Below are 18810 nucleotides of genomic sequence, written 5' to 3' on the forward strand. Positions count from 1 at the left end.
TGAGTCATGCATATAAAATAGTACTATTAAGAAAACTTTATAACACAGTGATTACATGCCTTAAAGGAAAATAAAATTATAAAACAATAAGGCCAATTTTAAATTGTGCATAGAACCAGTAATTGTATATTTAAGGCAATTAAAAGATTTATTGAAAATTGGTTAAAAGTAGATTGACAATGACGTTAAAGAATAAAATGTAATTTATTTGGTGCTACTTTGTGAACGTTTCTTATCTACAAATCACCTCAAGATACTATATACAATATACGTACTTTCAATCACAACTCAAACATAAAATAATCTACAAAAGCACATGGCTATAATCAACATACAATGATTATATTTTGAAAATAAAGAAATTAGCAATTAATTAAGGTGCAGTAACTTTTTTCAAATAAAATATTAGCACCATACCAGATAAAATGATCTAAAACTATTGGCTGCCTCATACTTCTTAAATAACTAAATATAAACATTTTTTTTCAAAGCACAAATATTAATTTGCAAAATCAGTCCTACAGTAGTTAATCTCTCTCTCTTTTGCATTTATTTCCCATAAGGAAAAATATGAAGTAAAAACTTTCACAGGGTATGAAAATCTAGCCACAACAATCCAACCAAACCAAATGCCCTTCAGCAATGAGTTCCAACAGAAGCAAAAGTGGACATTTCACGGCGTATCGTACTGAAAGGTGAGAGTTCCAGCTCTGTGGTGTATTCATTGTCATTGTCATCGCTGGTTACTGTTGATGACTTTTGAATGCACTCATCACAGCAACAGCAGCAGCACTCCATGAAGGCCCGACTGAAAGGTTTGCACAGACAGAACAGGAGGACCGGCGTGACACAGGACTTAAAGAACAACAGGAACTGGCTGATGATATTGAGAAGGTCCACTGTCTGCTGGGAAACCCCTGTAGTCATATAGGCAGTAACAATGTTGCAGATATTTTCAGGAATAATGCAAAATCCATATAAAATGGTCAAAGCCACCACTGTGCAGTTCATCTGGCTTTCTAGCTGAATCTGCCGCTTATTCCCTCGGCTACAAGCTTTCTCTGCTTTGCGGATTTTCCTTGCAGTCACCAAGGAGCAGGTGATGGTGAAAAGTGTGGGCAAACAGAAGTAACAGCCAAAATACCACCAGAGCCTCGCACTGTCATAGGTGAGGGCTAAAACATAGATGGTGTCCGGCAGATCAGGAGAGATCTTGATAACGCAGCGCTCCGCGGGAGCTCGGCCACTGAAGCCCAAATCCTCCTTGCTCAGCTGGCGAAGAACGACTTCTGGAAGCGCCAACAGCAGAGCGCCAACCCATATGACAGCAAGTTTGGCAGTTGTGGAAGAACAATTTTCAATCATTTCATAGTACATCTGTACGTTGGTGGCAGCCCGGAAGCGGTCGATACACAGAGCACACAAGGTGAAGGTCGTGACTCCAAGAGAAGCAACCTGTGGGAGGAACATAGAATATGGGTGATCTCATCTGTGCGTGGGTGGTGAAAAAGATCAAAATACTAAGACAATAAACACAGATTGAAGGGGGCAGGAGAGGGGGGAAGAGAGGGAGGAAGAGGAAAGGAGAGAGAGGGAGGGAGGGGAAGAGAGAATTTCCTGGAATAATAAGGCACGGTGACTGTGTCAGTACTTCAGCTGAATCATCATAAGAATGAAAATTGAAAATAAGGATAGAAATAGGGCGGTTCAGGGTCAGGGAGTCAAAGAATTTTAGAGCTTAAAGAATCCATAACGATCATTTAGTCCAATACCATTTTATCATAGAGAAGAACACAGAGACCCCAAGAATTTCAGGCACCATGAAAGTGCCTGCCAGTGAACAATTTAGATAAGGAGTAAAGATAATCAAGTATATCCCATTTTCATTAGTGAAGACAATGGCCATGTTTTCCAGTGTGAGGGTCAATAGCATGCCTTGCACAGAGCAAACATTCAAGAGCTTATTGTTTCCAACAATCTAGATGAATAGAGATCTCTTCCAATTTCTGCTAAAGGTGAATAAAGGTGTTTTATTATTTGTGCATACAACTATGAAAAACAAGAAAGGATAATTCTCCAGAGGTCAATATCAAGGAGAACACAAATTCCAAACAGGTGAGTGACAACCCCCAACTCCCTCATCCAGCCCCCCCACCCCACCCCATGCTGCATGTTGTTGGCCAGTTTTGATGAGATGTCCAAGTCAGTTTTAATTAGAAGTATGGGATCAGGTAATGTTCCACAGAGGTAGAAAACCAAACTGCAGCCACTGTGAGAGTAGCTTAGGTCAAAGATCCCTTATGAATTGGAAAAGCCCCAAATAGTGACATCTTTATGGGTATAAAGAGAAAAAAATTGATCAAGCGAGACAGCGGAGAAACTTGTCTGAGTTTTAGCATTTGAATCTGGGTGAAATTGGGGAGTTGAGAGGGAAGGGCACTTTCTAACCAGGAACCTGAATTTACACTGAACTAGAGCCAGAAATCACACCATCAGTGTGGCTTGGAGAAACCCAAAATGTAATTTAAAATCATCCCAGGCACCAGACGAGTGAACACAAAACCTCTCTGGAAGAAGGGACTTTAAAACCAGGCCTCAAAGAAATTGCATAGATAAAATTCCAGGAACATGGATTCAAAATTAAAAATCACAATATGTGAGAAACAATTCACCACTATAACCTCATATGCCAGAAGAAACAAGCTACAGAATCAGACCTAAGTACCATTATCATGAAATAAATATGCTCATCAAATTTAAAGATAGATGAGATAATGAGGGACTGTCAAAGAAAACAGAAGCTATAAAAAAAATGACCATGAAAATATGCCAAAAAAGGAACCAAACAGAATGTCTACACTACAGCCATAGGAAGACTTCAGATTAGAAAACTCTGATGCTGACCATAGAGAGCACTGTATTCAAAGAGAAACTACTCTTACACACATAAGGTCTAGACATCTCAATAAATCAAGCTGGAAGTTATGAACAAAAAACATGTATATATATTTTTTTCACAGAGAGGCTTTCCCAGGAATATTAATGCATGTTCCTAATGCAAACACTATATTCAATAATCTCTATATAAAATATTTATTGAGCACCATGCATATATTGTATCTGATAGGGTATACAGGCATACATTCAACACAAGCACACATTTATTGATAATGATTCCATGCACAGTACTTTGCTAGATATTGGGGATATAGGAAAGAATAAGAGGCAGTTTTTTTCATTCAAAAGTGGGAAGGTGGTTCTCAGTGACCATCTGGGAACATCACATTTACTTAACTAATTTGGGGGAAATGGAAGTGATTTAATGTTTCATAAAAGTGGTCATTATGTATACAGTTAAGCAAGGACAATGAGTAGAAGGTAAAATATTCATAAGGATTAAGAAGAAATGTGAGCTGGGATGCTCTGGGCTGCACACTAGGCAGCTGGGTATATGCCTCACTGTTCCCTCTGCCATTGGAAATGTTTAAGCACAGCTATAGGTTCTGCCTTGGCAAAGCGACAAGGAAAAAAATGTCGACAAAAGGAAATCATTTGTAATAACCATTTTAGCACTCAAAACATGAGTTGTTTATGTACTACATTCAAGCTGTCACTCTCCCCAGAACAATGGCAACTTGCCTTGTGGATTCTTTTCTGGAGAGAAAATAAATTTATTTTTTTAAACAAATCATCCAACTTAAATCCACCAGATAATTATTTCAACCCAATCTCAGCTACAGGCAAGTTCTAACGATAGTAACTGTTCTGTGAATTTCGGTTTAAACCCTTATTTACTTATTTTTATTTTGTCACTTAGGTTAAGTTTAGAAAAATGCAGTCTGTCTTCCTGTGTGACTCTCTGTTGGGCTGCATTTTGATGAAAAGCTAGCAGCTTCTTGTAAATGATTATCCCTATTTTCTTGGTATCAAAAGCATTTTTAACCTGTAAAGTCTGAAATTTCTCCCAGAATTCTTCACTGTTACACATCTTCAGGAATTTTTTGCAGGTTTCTGATAGTTGGCCAGTGTCATCCAAATTAAGAAAAGAGAAGATGTGCAGGATTATGCTGTCAGGCATGCGTACTAACAAATCAAATTTCCCCTGACCCAGACTCAAAGAATAATTCAGTACTTCTTTTCCAAACACTTTGTGTGGCTGCTTGTTCAGCAGGAAATCTTCATGGGGTTTCTTCACCTCTCTTGGAAGTGCTGTTTCTTGTTCCAGATAGAGAGAAACCATCCGTGACTTCCAGATAAGCTCAGTTTTTTAAAGATTTATTTATTTATTTTTTGAGAGAGGAGAAGGGAGGGAGAAAGAGAGGGAGAGAAACATGAATGTGCAGTTGCCTCTCACGCACCCCCAGCTGGGGACCTGGCCAGCAACCCAGGCATGTGCCCTGACTGGGAATTGAGCCAGTGATCCTTTGGTTCACAGGCCAGTGCTCAATACAATGAACCACACCAGCCAGGGTCACATAAGCTCAGTTTTGGTGATGACCAGGTGGAAGTCCTTGCTTGAAGAAGGAGCCTGGTTTCCAATCTCATACAGAACGCTGCACAGGAGAGAAGTCATCTGCTCCTCCTGCAGCGCCAGTATCCAGCAACCCTTGTGGATTCTGAAAGTTCCAACATCAAATAGTCTCCCCTGCCCAACACATCAGTCAGTGCCTACTACTTCTAGGATGGCAACTAAGGACACTGCATCCATACCCTAACTATTCCATTATCGGAGACAGTCTGAAAATGAGATATAATGAAGCATTTAATTGAATGAAAAACTATGATTAACGAAGATCTAGGTCAGTGCAGAATAAGAGGTCATGATTGAGTTTATAACCACAATTTTTACTTAACATTATCTTCAGAAAGTTTTCTATAAACACCAGTATAAGAAATATCAATGTAATATGACTTCTATAAAAACAAAGTCATCTTTACATTCACATTTTGAAAATTAACCTTCAAACTAATAAGTTGCTCACCTTGATGGAAATTTATTTTGTACCTATGCTGAAAACTCAAAATAATTCTTAAAATTGAGGTCCACATTGTGCAAGATCAGGTTATATATTTTTTAATGTCAGTAATTGCCACACTTTGAATGGAAATCTGAGGACTTGATATTTTTCTGAAAGTCTATGTCGAACAGTATTATGTGAAAATTGAATTATTCTATCTTAAGAGATTTTTGAAACTTTACATTTATATTTTAGCTTTTGAAATACTTTGATTCGTTTTTCTGTAAGAACGTAAAACAAAAAAAAATCTCAAATTATCAAATATACACAAATCCTCAGTAAGGCTTTCTTGTGCAGTCTTCATTAGGGCAAATCTCTGTGCATGTTCCCCTCCCTATATATCCTGAGTCAGTCCAAAAATACAAAGCTACAAGGTTTATGCTGTGCACCCTTTCTAAATTATGAACAATATTTCTGTTAAAAGGATGGGTTGGTGATATAAAAATACTTGTGACTCTAAGGAGAGGCAATCTCTTACAGGGTCAAAACATCTATTTTCTTGGTAGTTTTCTATCATAACTTACAAAGAACACGTCAGTGACAGCATCTTCTCCCCAATTAATCTTCCTAACTTAAAATTTTAAATCTACAGATTTAAAATCTGGACCAATTACCACAAAAGGGAGCTAGTATTTGCATGCCTAACCGCAAGTCAGTTGCAAAGCATTTCTTGAGAAGTAAGAGTACGTAAATGAACGTGGGTGGGACGGACATGTATTAAGATGGGTGTGTTAGATTGCCGCACCTTGGATATCATAAACTGTGCAGCACGTTCACTCTTAATGGGAAGATACTCACTACTTCGAAAAGCAACACAGGGTTTCCTAGGTTCTCTATATTTCATCCCACATTATAACAAAAGCAATCAAATTTACATGTGCTCCAACTTTTTGCTCAGCAACTCTTCTGCGCTGTATTTTATTTGAAGATGCTCAGTTATTCAGCTATATCCCTAAAAGCTTCGGTCCTGAGTCAGAACTTCAGACATGTCTGATCGGTAATCCTCTTAATGATTCATGGGTTGAGGGAAACGTTCCAATTTTCATAGACTAATTTCTGGAAGTGCCTGCATCCAGCTTCCTGTTTTCAAATTGTACTTCTCTCTGATATTATTTTCTGCCACCCAGATCCAGCTGAAAGCGGGTGAACTGACCAGGAAAGAAGCTTCAGAGAGAGTTGTTAAAGGAGCCTCTAAAAAAAACCTTAAAAACAATAACCAAAACAAACAAACAAAAACATGCTGCCCCAAATGCAGAGAGCGTTTACAACACAGTTGCCACAGCAACCCCAGCCCTATGCCAGTCTTAGATGTCTACTCACTCCTGCTGTTAATGCCTGCAGTGTGCTTATTTCAGACAGTTTTCCATAAATTCACTTATGCACTCAATTTCAGGTTGTGAGAGAACCAGAAAGGTACAAATTCCCTGCTCAGTGCTTTCCCAACTCATTTACAGAAAGCTTTAAACATCTATAAAGAATTAACTGCATCCCTCAGAAATTAATTGATAGAAATCATCTGGATAATGGATGATGGGCTAATTTATGCTTACTCAGATATTAAATACATCCATGTAATTAAAGTTGCTAAATGTTGGGGTAAGATGAAAAGATTTCTGTCACAATTTTTAAATATACTTGTTTATATGCAGCTCGTTAGAAATTCTACCAAGATGAATAGTGCAATTATACACAATTATAAAACTGTATCATGAATGCTGAATCTTCTGCATTTAATGACCATATCTGATTGCTAAAATTCAATATCACTATAAAATATGCTCTTGGGAGTAAAGCTGTTAAGCATTAGCTTAGATGTTAGTGCTTTGAAGAAACATCCTGAGAGCTGAAATGAGTGAGATGCAATCTCTTATTAATTAAACTGCAATGGGAGGAATAATTACCATCCACAAAAGCAGAACTGTAAACACTTTGAACAGACAAGGCTATTTAATTTTGACTCAACATCAGAGGATAACTGGAGTAGAAATTTTTAATTATCAAGGAAAATAAGATATTGAGAATTTTTGAGGGGATTGGCAGAATTTAAAGAATCCAAATAAATGACTCTTAAATCTTTCTTTCAAACAGCAGTGTTCCGCTCTTCTTTGTGTCCCAGAGTCACAAGAGCAAAGTGCCTTCCCCTGCCCAGTCAGCAACCCAAGCAGGGAGGCTTCCAGTGGCTGAAGCCACCTACAGCAATTGCTTCAAAACAGCCAAAAAGCTGACAGGCACAGGGAAATGTCTAGACCTGAGCACTTGGGTGGGAAAACAGCAACTCCTGTGCCAAGTGTTTCTAATGCGGGGTTTCTAATGCAAGACCAACTTTATGTCATGTGAAAACTGGGGCCACCATATTCACTTTATAGTACATTAAATCCCTGTTCCTTCCAAATAATATGAAAAAAGAGCATACAAATATTTTATGAAAAACAGTTATCTATGAAGATCCTGTGTTAGCTATTGGTCCATTTCTCAGAAGCTTACTGCAGACAAGTAAGAAAGTGTTATGAATGAGAGGAAGCTGGAAAACAGACAACACAGATCATGTAAGTCCAACTCTTAACCAAGTAAAGGGTATCTTTTTCTAAACCTTCTCATGGAAGTCAATGACAACTCTAGAGGGGAAAAAAAAGATCTATGTATGTCCAAGCAAAATTTCTTTCAAAGAAAATTGAAGCTACATGCTTTAAATAGAGTGAAGTGGCTAGAATACACTGATTTTTATAAAACAGGAAAATTTCTAACTGAAGTCATGATAACTGTACTCTAGCCTAACATATTTTATCTCAAAAGGATATTTAAGCGCATTTATTTCTGTCCTGTCCTTTGTTTACAAGTAACTCTCCAAACAAGGGCATTATTGTTAAGAAAACCCATTCATTTGGGCCATGAATGGTTATCTATTATGAGTCCCTGGTAACAGGCCTAACAATTAAGAAAAAAGCAGGAGGAGCACAGGGTAGAGTTTTCCTTTGAAAATTCTAAATGGCTTGAGCTTGTATGCCTTTGGCTTCCTCTTGGATTTTCCATAATCCTGTTCCTTACAGAACTTAAGGGCAACTTCCCCAGGAAGAGACATGACTTTGAGCACTAGTGGGGACAGCATGTTTATCAGAGCCACTGTTTATCAGACATATATAAATGAGATGGCCTTTATCAAAAGGACTTCATTTCAGAGTGCGTGCAAATCATAATGCTACAGCAGTGATACACTTCCATTAGTGCTTCAGAACCAAAGCAGAGTGAGTGGGAGAGACGTGCCTTATCCCTATAAGCACGCACACATCTCCAAGATGAAACAGAGCTCTTCACAGCCACTCTTCTACAGTCAAGAAGTTTCCACCTTTATCAGTATCACTGAGATTTAATCTGATACACCCACATATCACAAATGTCCACTTATTTCAATTGTGCCCCACCTATTTCATCTATATGCAACTCAAAATATTTTGAAGGCATTAACTGTCATTACTGCCTCATTCTCCACCTTCTTCTCTCTTACATAAGTTTGATAACATGCTCTTATTTTAAAAACTGAGACTATTTAAAAACATATATATTATCCTCAAATTTGTTTTGATTCTATATCTTTCTTTACCTTTATAATCTCACCTTGACTACAGGTTTTTTACCAATTGAGACTTCTGACTTTTGTAACACAGTATGTTTCTTGTGTAGTAAAAAATCATTAATATAATTTGTCCTAAGATGGAAAAGCCATCTATTGGAATCAACAGGTCATAAAAAAGTTATGTATTCCAAAATCATTGTCAGTAATCAGAAATTCATTTCAAATCGTAATATTCTTCCCAAGCTACAGGCCAGTTTTCAATGCTTAGTATCATTATAATGTTTCTAATCAACCTTCAAGTTAACCTAGTCTTTGTTTTTTACCTCCGGGTTCTAATGAGTTTCCAAAGAATAGTAACAAATGTTTAACTTATTTTCCTTGTGCCTAATGTCACTGATTTGCATGATGGTGAACTTACATGAAAACAAAATTAGAGTTGGCCTCCTCCATTTGTGGTTGAGTAATTATGATTTGAATGATATTGAGAAACCACATTTTAACACAAATTTTTTCTATAAATTTCCTTGGTAGTCTGTTAACAAAGTAGTACTCTTTCTCATTCAACGCTGTTGCTAAAGGCAAATATCTCTAAATCTCACATCTGGCTGTGAATTAGTTAACAGAATATTTTTCCTACACAGGAGAGATTTGACCCACATATAAGACAGTAAAGGTAGGAGGAAAGGAGAAGGTAGACAATGATGAGGAGGAAAATGGCGGCCCTCAGTCGTGGATGTAATGAAAATGACTCATTCCAGGCAGGGATCAAATCAATGACTTTGGCCTCATTAATGCTATGACCCACTCAAATGTGCTGATAAATGACACTGAACACTATCATAAATTCACAAAATATTCTGTCTCAAAAATGAACCTGGCACTATGATTATATCCTGTGTTTTATGGAAAGTATCTCTACCTACTTTGCAAATAGAAAGACCCCATATTTGAGGTTGCAACAACCCCTTTCTCCACTCCACCTTGAAATTTTGGATGAGATCATCTCTTCTGGCATTAAGAATATCATTCTAATTAGGATATTTAAGAGTTAGTCTTGGCAACAAGGTTGAGTTAATTATGGGACGTTGGCAGGCCAATTCTTGGGAAGTAAAATGACAGAAGGAACCCTGGGGATGGGAGCAGAAGTGCAGTGCCAGAGACAAACCTCACTGTACAGAAGACCATCCATCTGTCTCCCCGCAGTCAACATCTCAGACATAGATCCCTGTGCACCCAGTGTGACACTGTTGAATCTGGCTGCAGCACACAGCACGAGCTATTGAAGGTGCAAACATTCCATCAAGGTCCAGGCTGTGTAAGAGCAAAGGACAAGGTAGACCTACACCTATTCAGCCTTGGGTAGACATATATGCTCAGATCTATTTTGCTTCTGCAGACATATTTGGTCCTTTTTTTGCTGTTGAAGGATGCTTTATTGACACAATCAGATACCTTGGTAGCCCTCAGGACCTCAGGATAAGTTCTTTGATTGTGTGCTTGAGAGAGTAATGCAATTCTTGGAAAAGCATTCTTTATGCTTCCCTTCCTTGACTCAACAATAAGGTCTAAAGTACCTCTCCCTGTTAGCCTTTCTTCCTAGGTTCTCTAAGGTCAAATTGAATAATAGGTATGTCATTGAGATTTTCAGAAGGAAAGGATTCAATTTAAAGTGCCATTATTACATTCCTACATCAGCCATTTAAATAAACTTTTAAAATTCGATTTAATTAATGTCCTTATGATTAATAAACACTAATAGCTCCAGAGCAGGGATGGTTATCTCAGGCATTATATTCTAAATAATAATTAAATATTTAAGAATATTTAGAATAATTCTGTTTTCTAGATGAAATTTCTAGGACGGTCCTATATACTGAATTATTTTTCCAGTTATTATCATGAGTTTCCTATCCCAGGAAAGATGGAGAAGACAAGAATGCAAGAATTAAAAGATTTTCATAGATGTAACTTTTTACCACAGATCTAGGCTATACGGCATTTATAAAGACTAACTATAAAAATATTATTCAAACAGAATTACAGGGAGCACAGTTTTTAGTTTAATTTTTCTATCTTTGGGTATAACCAAGTACAATTGTGAGCTGACCCATTCCAGGGCCATTTCTGGACTTTTGTAATACCTTGTTTAAACCTTTACTATAGTATTCATCACATGGTAAAACATTAGTTTATTTTCCTATAATGTTGGTAGCAGTAACTCATGTATGTATTCATCCTAGACATTTTTTCAGCTCTTCCCTTCTCTCTTCCACTCCTGTCCCCTCCTAACATAGTGTTTATCATAGAAAAAAAAAAGTCCTATAAATGTTTGATGACTGGATGAGTGGATGTATAGTGAATAAGTGAATGAATGATAACATATCTGTAAAAGGATTATAGGAAATGAATTATTCAAACTGTTCTTTTATCAGTTATCAGGTGCTGCTATTTTATATATAATCCCTAAAAGCTGAGTGCTGACTAATATTTCTAGAGGAGAAGTATAGAAAAACCATGTTCCTGTTTATATCCCATTGGCAAATTTTGGAAAAGGATGGCATTCTTATTATAATCAATAGTTAAGAAAGTTATTTGAATTTCACACTTGAATATCATAAAAGCTTTTCTTTCTTATGTGGAACCCAAATTCAGTAAACTTTGCCATACACTGTTTATGAATGAAGTTATAAATAAGAGCACACTCTATAACTTCTTTTCCCTTTCTGCAAGAGTTATCAGCTAAATATTTTCATTTGCATGGAAATGTAGAAAATGATTATGAAGGGATTAATGGGAGGTCATGAAATATTTTTTAAGTACCATTCTCACACAATTGAGTCTATTTTCCCTGAGAATATTAGTAACTTTCAAATTGTTCATAAAACTGTATGTTCCCACTTAAAAGTCCATTAGAATACCTAATGGCAACTCCACCACTCAAGCAAATTTACCATCTGCCGATGAATCTTCTCTTACTTGAATGTAGAGATTCTAGGGAAATCTGTGTAGAATCGCATACCTGTGTGGCACTATCATCTTCAGCTTCCAGTACTTTCCTTTGTTACCCATCAGTGCTGACTATAATCTAAGGCAATGAAAGGGCCATTTGTTTCATTCAGTTTAAATCCAGTATTTCTAAAACCTTTGGAGAGTCGGGCTCCTTTCATCACAAGAGATTCTAGACCTTTCACAAATCATCCATTCCTAGTCCTAAGGCCCTGGTAAGATGCATCCTCTTTATTCATTTTCTACCCTCATGCAGCAATCTTGTATCCCAGTAAAATTAAAAAAAAAAAAAAAATACAGTTAGAGCTGGGATTATCTTAGAACTATTTGATGCCTTCTGCCCTACCACATACCATGAAGGTGTGTGTTCTTTAAACTAAGAAAGAGCCTATATTATCCAAAACCTCCAATTAAGGTCCAAACAAATAAATATTTAGCTGTGGATCTGGATCAGATGATACATTGACTCTGATTGGTTTCCCCCAAGTAATCAGCAAAGAGCTGTTTCAGTAGCCTAAATTATTTGTCTCTAACCATTTTTTAGATCCTTAAGGGAATGGTGTGATAGGAAATTCTTCTTCCTCTGCCATTCTCCTACTGTAATCCACAGCCAAACCTCTATTCGATCTCTCTCTCTGCCCCTCTTTTTCTCCCTGCCTCCCTTCCTCTCTCCTTTCTCTCTGTTGTTTTAAGTATAGTTTTCCTCTGATGACTAACATAAACCAGTTTAAAATAATGTGTCTGTTAGGATGGATATAATCCATCCAGATTTCCTTCTCTCCTATTCCTCTCTTTTACCACTCCATCTGCCTTTGGTTCCTGTGGCACTTATCACTAGGCCACAAAAGCATCATAATCCTTGAATAAGAAGAAAGAAGTTATCAACTCCAACAATTCCCAGTCTATTCCCACTCAATCAATATTAAATATGATAAAAACTCTCTTTCTATTGATAAACCCTGGAAGCTGGGTGCTCTTCTCAAGCCTTATGACAACAAGTTGAAATAAAGAGTTGAATACAAATTGCTAAGATCTATAATTTCTGGGGGAGAAATGTCTCCTAGTTTTCTTTTTTTTTTTTTTCCTAGTTTTCTATACAAACCCAACTCTCCCCAAAATTCCACTGCCTTCTTAAAATTATGCTAATACTCAAGTTGTAGAAAACAAAAAAAACTGTGGTAGAAAAGGAAAAGAAGGCAAAAGAGAAGATGAGAGAAAAATGTGTAAAGATCAATAAAAATGAATTGTGGTTACAATGGAAACAGTATGGAGATTTCTGACCAAATTCAAGACAGAACTACTATATGATCTAGCAATTCCACTTCTGGGAAATTATCTAAAGAATACAAAAGCACTAACTTGAAAAGATATACGCACCCTCATGTTTATTGCAGCATTCACTACGATAGTCAAGATATGGAAGCAACCTAAGTATCCATTTACAGATGAATGAGTAAAGAAGATGTGGTACATATATACAGTGGAATATTATTCATCCATGAAAAAAAGAATAAAATCTTGCCATTTGCAACAACATGGATGGGTCTTGAGGGCATTATGCTAAGTGAAATAAGCCATGCAAAAAGATAAATACTGTAAACCTCACTAATATGTGGAATCTAAAAATATCAAAACAAAACAAACAAACGAACAAGAAGTTCATAAATACAGAGAACTGACTGATAGTTGCCAGATGCAGGACTTGGGAGTGGAGTGAAAGAGATGGCTGTAGGAGGTCAAAAGGTTCAAACTTCCAGTTATGAAAAAACTGCGTTATGAATGTAATGTACAGCATGGTTAAAATAGGTAATAATCCTGTATCACATATTTGAAAGCTGCTAAGAAAGTAGCTCTTAAAAGTTCTCATCACAAGAAAAAAATGTGTAATTATGTAAGGTAAGAAATACTAACTAAACCTACTGTGCTGATTATTTCACAATATATACAAATGTTAAATCATTATATTGTACACCTGAAACTAACATAATGTTATATGTCAATTATACCTCAAGAAAAATAAAAAATAAAAGTTGTGGATAAACTTTTAACATAACTAAAAAATACTAAAAATAAAAACACTAGAAAAAGCAAAACACATTGCAAGACCAGAGAATTAAATCAGAAAATGAACTACAAATGAAAGGACAGTATACATTTTTTAAAAAGTCTTAGAATTAGATAGTGAAAATTAAAGCCCATACATAATAAATACTGTCACTCACAACTCACAGGTCTCATTAAACTAACCAAATTTTTTCTTTTTTTTTTTCTTTCTGAATTTGGATGGGATTCTTTTAAAGTTTTTTTCCAAGAACATTAGTAAAGTTTTTTATTTCCCCAGTTTCTTTTTTTCTGTCTTCATTACTGTTTTTTTCCTCTAATGATAAAGGTTTCTACATGTCCAATACATTTAAGACAAGTCAATGCATTATTCTCTTATTGCGGTAACTCTCCTGTTCACTATGGTTTACTTTGTCTCTTCTTTACATATGTCAATTTCTTATGCATTATTCAAACAAAGACATCTTATATTGAAATTGACCTTGAAAAGTCACATGGTAGACACAAATTATCTAATATAAATTCAACTGCCTCCTCTGCAATTCAAAATTGAACTATCTACCAAATAAATCAAATACTTCAAAGCTACTTGGAGCTTGGCAACAAGAGAAATCCTGGATCCTGGTAAAGTAGCAACAGCTGATTTAGCAAGCATGGAATGATTCTGCAGCTGATCCCTGCCAGGATAACAGAGGGTCTTATTTACTGTCTCTTGCCTTGGTCCTTCTAAGTAGGTACTGCTTTCTGTTTATTTACCCCCTAGCTTTAGGCCCTGGAACAATGTTGAACATAGTGTCACTGGCCCTGGTGCCAGACAGGATCAGGGGCTCTGGAATATTTACAGTTTCCCTTCTTCTGCTTCCATAAATGAAACAGGCGGTATGAATGAAGGTAATCAAGGGCCAGCTGGCTAAAAACACAACTGGCAACAAAGCACTTGGGTTCCTTCCAAGAGCTGGTGTTTAAAGAGAGGCCATTTAAAGAGCAAATTCCAGCTCCCATAATTACGGTGCAGGACATTAGCTGTAGGATAAAACAGTGAAAATTTTCTCAGATTTTTGTTTCCAAAATTTAGAACCCATTATTTGCCCCTAGTCTTAAGAAATTTTCTAGTCTTAGTGTCAATCCCTTCAAAATCCCTTGTACCCCAACAAATGGCAAACATATATACTTTGAGAATATTAAATAAATTCTGTGCCATGTTGACCAAAGTGTTATTTTTGCTTGAGCTTATTCATACAAAGAAATTGAGAAGGAAACAGAAAGAAACAAGAAATTACATGACAATTTAGATGGGACACCATGGCAGACAGCCAAAGACACTTAAGCTAGAAGGTTATTAATATATGTATCATGAGGCCCATTGACAAAGAAAGGCAGATTTCCTTTGTTAAATAAAATATTACTCCTATTTTGAAGGGGAAAAAATCGTGTTGGAGCCTACAAATGTAGTAGACAAACAATACAAGTTTTTTTTCCTGATGGTTCTGATAATGACAACCACGGACTGGCTATTTAGTAACTCTCGAATCTGTGCTAGGTGCCAAGTCAGAAATATATGTGATACTATATTCAGAGAGAGATATTTAAAATCTAAATAATTCTACACATTATGAGATCATAATTATTGCACAATGTGGGAGATGAGTTAGAAGGTGAGTGAACAAAGCTACCCCTCTCGATAGATGATAGATAGATAAGTAGATAGATATGGATATATAGGCAGATGCGTAAATAATTGGCACGAGGAATGAAGGAGGGACCCAGAGAAAAAGCGAAGGGGTTTAAAGGGGTTCAGCAGCAGCCAGGTAGGTAGGTGAGTGGAGCAGCAGCTCTGATGCTGTAAATCCCGGAAATGGGTAAAGCCAGTAGCTTGAGACCCCTTGGAAGGCATTACCTCGATGTAGGGCACAATCTTGCACGAGAAGTCCTCCAGTAGCCACTTCTTCGTCAGCTCGTGAAAGATGACGAGTGGAAGGCAAAAGAAGATGATGAGAAAGTCCCAGAAGGCCAGGTTGGCCAAGAGGGAGTTGGAGATGCTCCGCATGTAGTAGTTATGGCACACTATGCACATCACCGCCAGGTTGCCAATGATGCCAGTTCCAAAGATCACCACCGACAAACACATGACCGCATAGGCTCCGTACGACTCCTGGGTCAGCGGGTAGAAGGGGTTCTTCAGTCGTAATCGCCGGTTCGTGCTGTTTCCCCGGCGGGGATCCTCGCGTTCGTGGACCCCTTCATCCGAGGTCCCATTGTGGGCCAGCGCTCTGCCGGGAGGTGCAATCATCCGCCCTTCGTGCCCCGACGGTCCACTGACCCTGACCGACTTGGGTAGGGGGTCGTGGTGGGAACCCTGGTGTTTCCCGGTTCTCCTCGGCCAGTAATAAAGGTCGCTGACTCCAGGTTCCGTCTTCACACTTGACTCCTGGCCGCGCCCGGAAATGTCAGCGCCTCGCGGACCCTTCTCCTTTTCCTCTGAGGTCTGAAGGAAGAGTTGGAGAGCCGTGGGGTTCCCTCTCCCCAAAGTGCCAGGGGGCTCCTGATCCCGGACACCTTTCCACCTCCAGGCCCAAGGCGGCCTGGCCGGAGGTCCCGAGGGCTCCGCTGCCGACGCCTCAGCCCCTCTACCAGCACCTGGGTTCCCACCCCGGGCCGCGGGTAGGTCCCACGAGGGCGCCACGCGTACAGCCGCTTCCTGCTCCCCCTCCCTGGGCTCACGGGTTAGCAGGTCTGCTGCCGAATTACCGGGTCCCCAAGCGTCCCTGCTGCGAAGCTGGTTCAGTGTAGGTGAACAGCTTCCCCCCGGACAAGTTTTGTTCCTGGGCGCAGGGGCGGACCCGAGGGCAGGAGAGACAGAAACCTGGAGCAGGGGCAGGAGCAGAAGCAGCAGCCGCGAGGTGCGGGCGGGAGGCGCGGCCGGGGCCCGCATGGCTCGGCGAGGGCGCACCCGGCAGCCGCGGCTCCTGCTTAGGACCGACACCTGCTGCCTGAATTACTGCTGAGAGTTAGACACATGTCACTTACCCCCGCCCCGGCAGCGGGGGACGGGAGATTACGGGGCAGCTGGGGGATGGGTCTTGGGGTCACAACCCTTCCGCTCTACCATCCATTCTCCGTTGGCGTCAGCCAAACCCAACCCGAGCGCTGCGAATCCCCAAGGTTCAGAGAGGGACTCTCTGCTCCCGGCCGCTGACCTTGAAAAGTTGCAACCAGCACCGGGCTGTTGATTAATGTTGCGACTGGGAGAAACCCGAACGGAGCCCCACGCTCTTCCCCGCCTCTGGGCGATTGCCTTCTTGGTAACGGTTGCCCTGCCTATTTACATCCTTCCGATACCGCTTTGTCCAGCAGCGAGCCGAGGTGAGAGGAGCGGACAGAAGTTCCCCTCCTGGTGACTAAGTAGCTGCAAGCCTGTCCCCCGCTCGCTGGAAACAGGTTGCAAAACAGCCAGATGCGGCGCAGATGCGCCCAGGAAATTCTTGCCCCCCTAAAACCAGCCACTGGCGAGGCTACTGCTGCCGAGGAGAAGCGGGGTTCGAAACCCGCAGCTACTGCCAAAGTTGCTTCTCCCGCTCGGAGCTGACACGGGCGGCGCGGGCTGCCGGGCGGCGGGTCGCCGCCGAGCAGGAATCGGTGGTGGGGGTGGGGAGGGCGGGCGCTGTTCCTCCGTGGACGGTGCCGGAGGCCACAGGAGCTCCTTGTTGCTACAGCCGGCGCAGCCCGGGCGGAGAGTGTGGTGCCTGGAACCGCCGCCGGCGAGGCGGTGCATGGCCAGGAAACGGGAGGTGGGCCGGCCTCTCCCCGCCGCTCCAGCCGCAGCGCGCGCCGGCGACACAGAGCGCTCAGCTCCCTGCCTTCCCCCCTCCTCGTCCTCCTCCGACAGATGCTGGTTTGTGGGGCGCCTGGATCCCCTGGTGGTTTACGACTCAGTAATCCCACACTTGTCTCTTTCAAGCCCTTCGTAGCGGCTTTCACTCCTAGGAGCTGGAAGCAGTGAGGGAAAAAGGGCGGAGGCGCGGGTCTTGTTCTGCTCAAGGCTAGGGATGGGCGGGACACCTTAATTCCCCAGATGTCGGAACCAGCCCTACCGGTCGGTGAGTCGGAAAGAGGAGGAGAGAGGAGGTTGATCGCTACCAATCCGCTGCGGCCGGTGCGCATGCTCAGGCCTCGGGTCCCAGCTGTAGCAAAGTGAAGGGCTCACCTCCTTAGGTATTTATTCCAGGGGAGAAAGGAAGCTCGGAGGCTTCAATCATAGAGATGGAGCAATTTCGAGAGTGGGATGCAGAGTGAGAATGCTCAGCATCCACCATTACCTCTAACGTTGAGTTAGGCATCACCCTACCAGGGATTACCTAGAACCACTCAAAGCACAATGAAAGTAGTTTTGTTTGATGAAATAGTGGGGAATGATAGATAGGGAAAATATAACTTGAGCAAAATTCTGTGGGTGGCTGACTATGCCTTTCTAACCTTTACAATAAACCCCACACTCCTGCCATAGCTGTCAGGGTGTAGTTATTAAAGTAGACAAATATCATACAAATTCATTGAGAGAGAATGTGATCGTGGAAGAAATAAACACATTTTGAAATGGGGGGGCAACATCTAGAAAGACGGGAATAAAATACAATGAAAAATATGATGTCAATTGTGTTCATAGAGTGATGGCCCTCCAAAAGATGTCTACATCCTAATTCCTAATACTGTACCCATGAAAACGGCAAAAGGGCCTTTGCAGATGTGGTTCAGTTAAAGATTTTGAGATGCGAAGGTATCATAGATTATCCAGGTGGGTCCCTGAAGTTGCAGGAAAAGGCAGGAGGGTTAGACGGAGCTAGAGCCATGAGCCAAGTAATGCTGGCAATCTGTAGACCCTGGAAAAGGCCCTGCTTGCTCATTTTAGACTTCTGACCTCCAGAACTATAAGGTAATAAATTTGTGTTGCTTTAACCCATTAAGTTTGTGGTAATTTGTTACAGCAACAATAGTAAACTTATATACCAATTAATCTGAAAATGTAGACAAGAATGATTTTATAGAAAAATACAAATTACCAAAAATAGCTCAAGAAGAAATTTTTTAGAAACCTAAGTAGAGCTATTACATTAAAGAAATCAAATCATTCACCATGATCTACCCACACAAAAAGCA

The 18810-nt window shown here is 40.0% G+C and overlaps 1 protein-coding gene across 1 annotated transcript; it reads right to left on the minus strand.

Moving 5' to 3' along the window:
- Positions 1–537: 537 nt before the first annotated feature.
- GPR37 (G protein-coupled receptor 37) lies at positions 538–17299 on the minus strand. Its single transcript, XM_090287458.1, has 2 exons — positions 15554–17299; positions 538–1455 (listed from the first exon to the last, which is right to left on the minus strand). The coding sequence occupies exons 1-2, from the start codon at positions 16586–16588 to the stop codon at positions 637–639; spliced, it is 1854 nt and encodes a 617-aa protein (XP_090143584.1). The 5' UTR covers positions 16589–17299; the 3' UTR covers positions 538–636.
- Between the last annotated feature and the right edge of the window lie 1511 nt (positions 17300–18810).

Source organism: Furipterus horrens, unplaced genomic scaffold (assembly GCF_987537825.1).
Source record: "Furipterus horrens unplaced genomic scaffold, mFurHor1.1.pri manual_scaffold_9, whole genome shotgun sequence".
Taxonomy (NCBI): Eukaryota; Metazoa; Chordata; class Mammalia; order Chiroptera; family Furipteridae; genus Furipterus; species Furipterus horrens.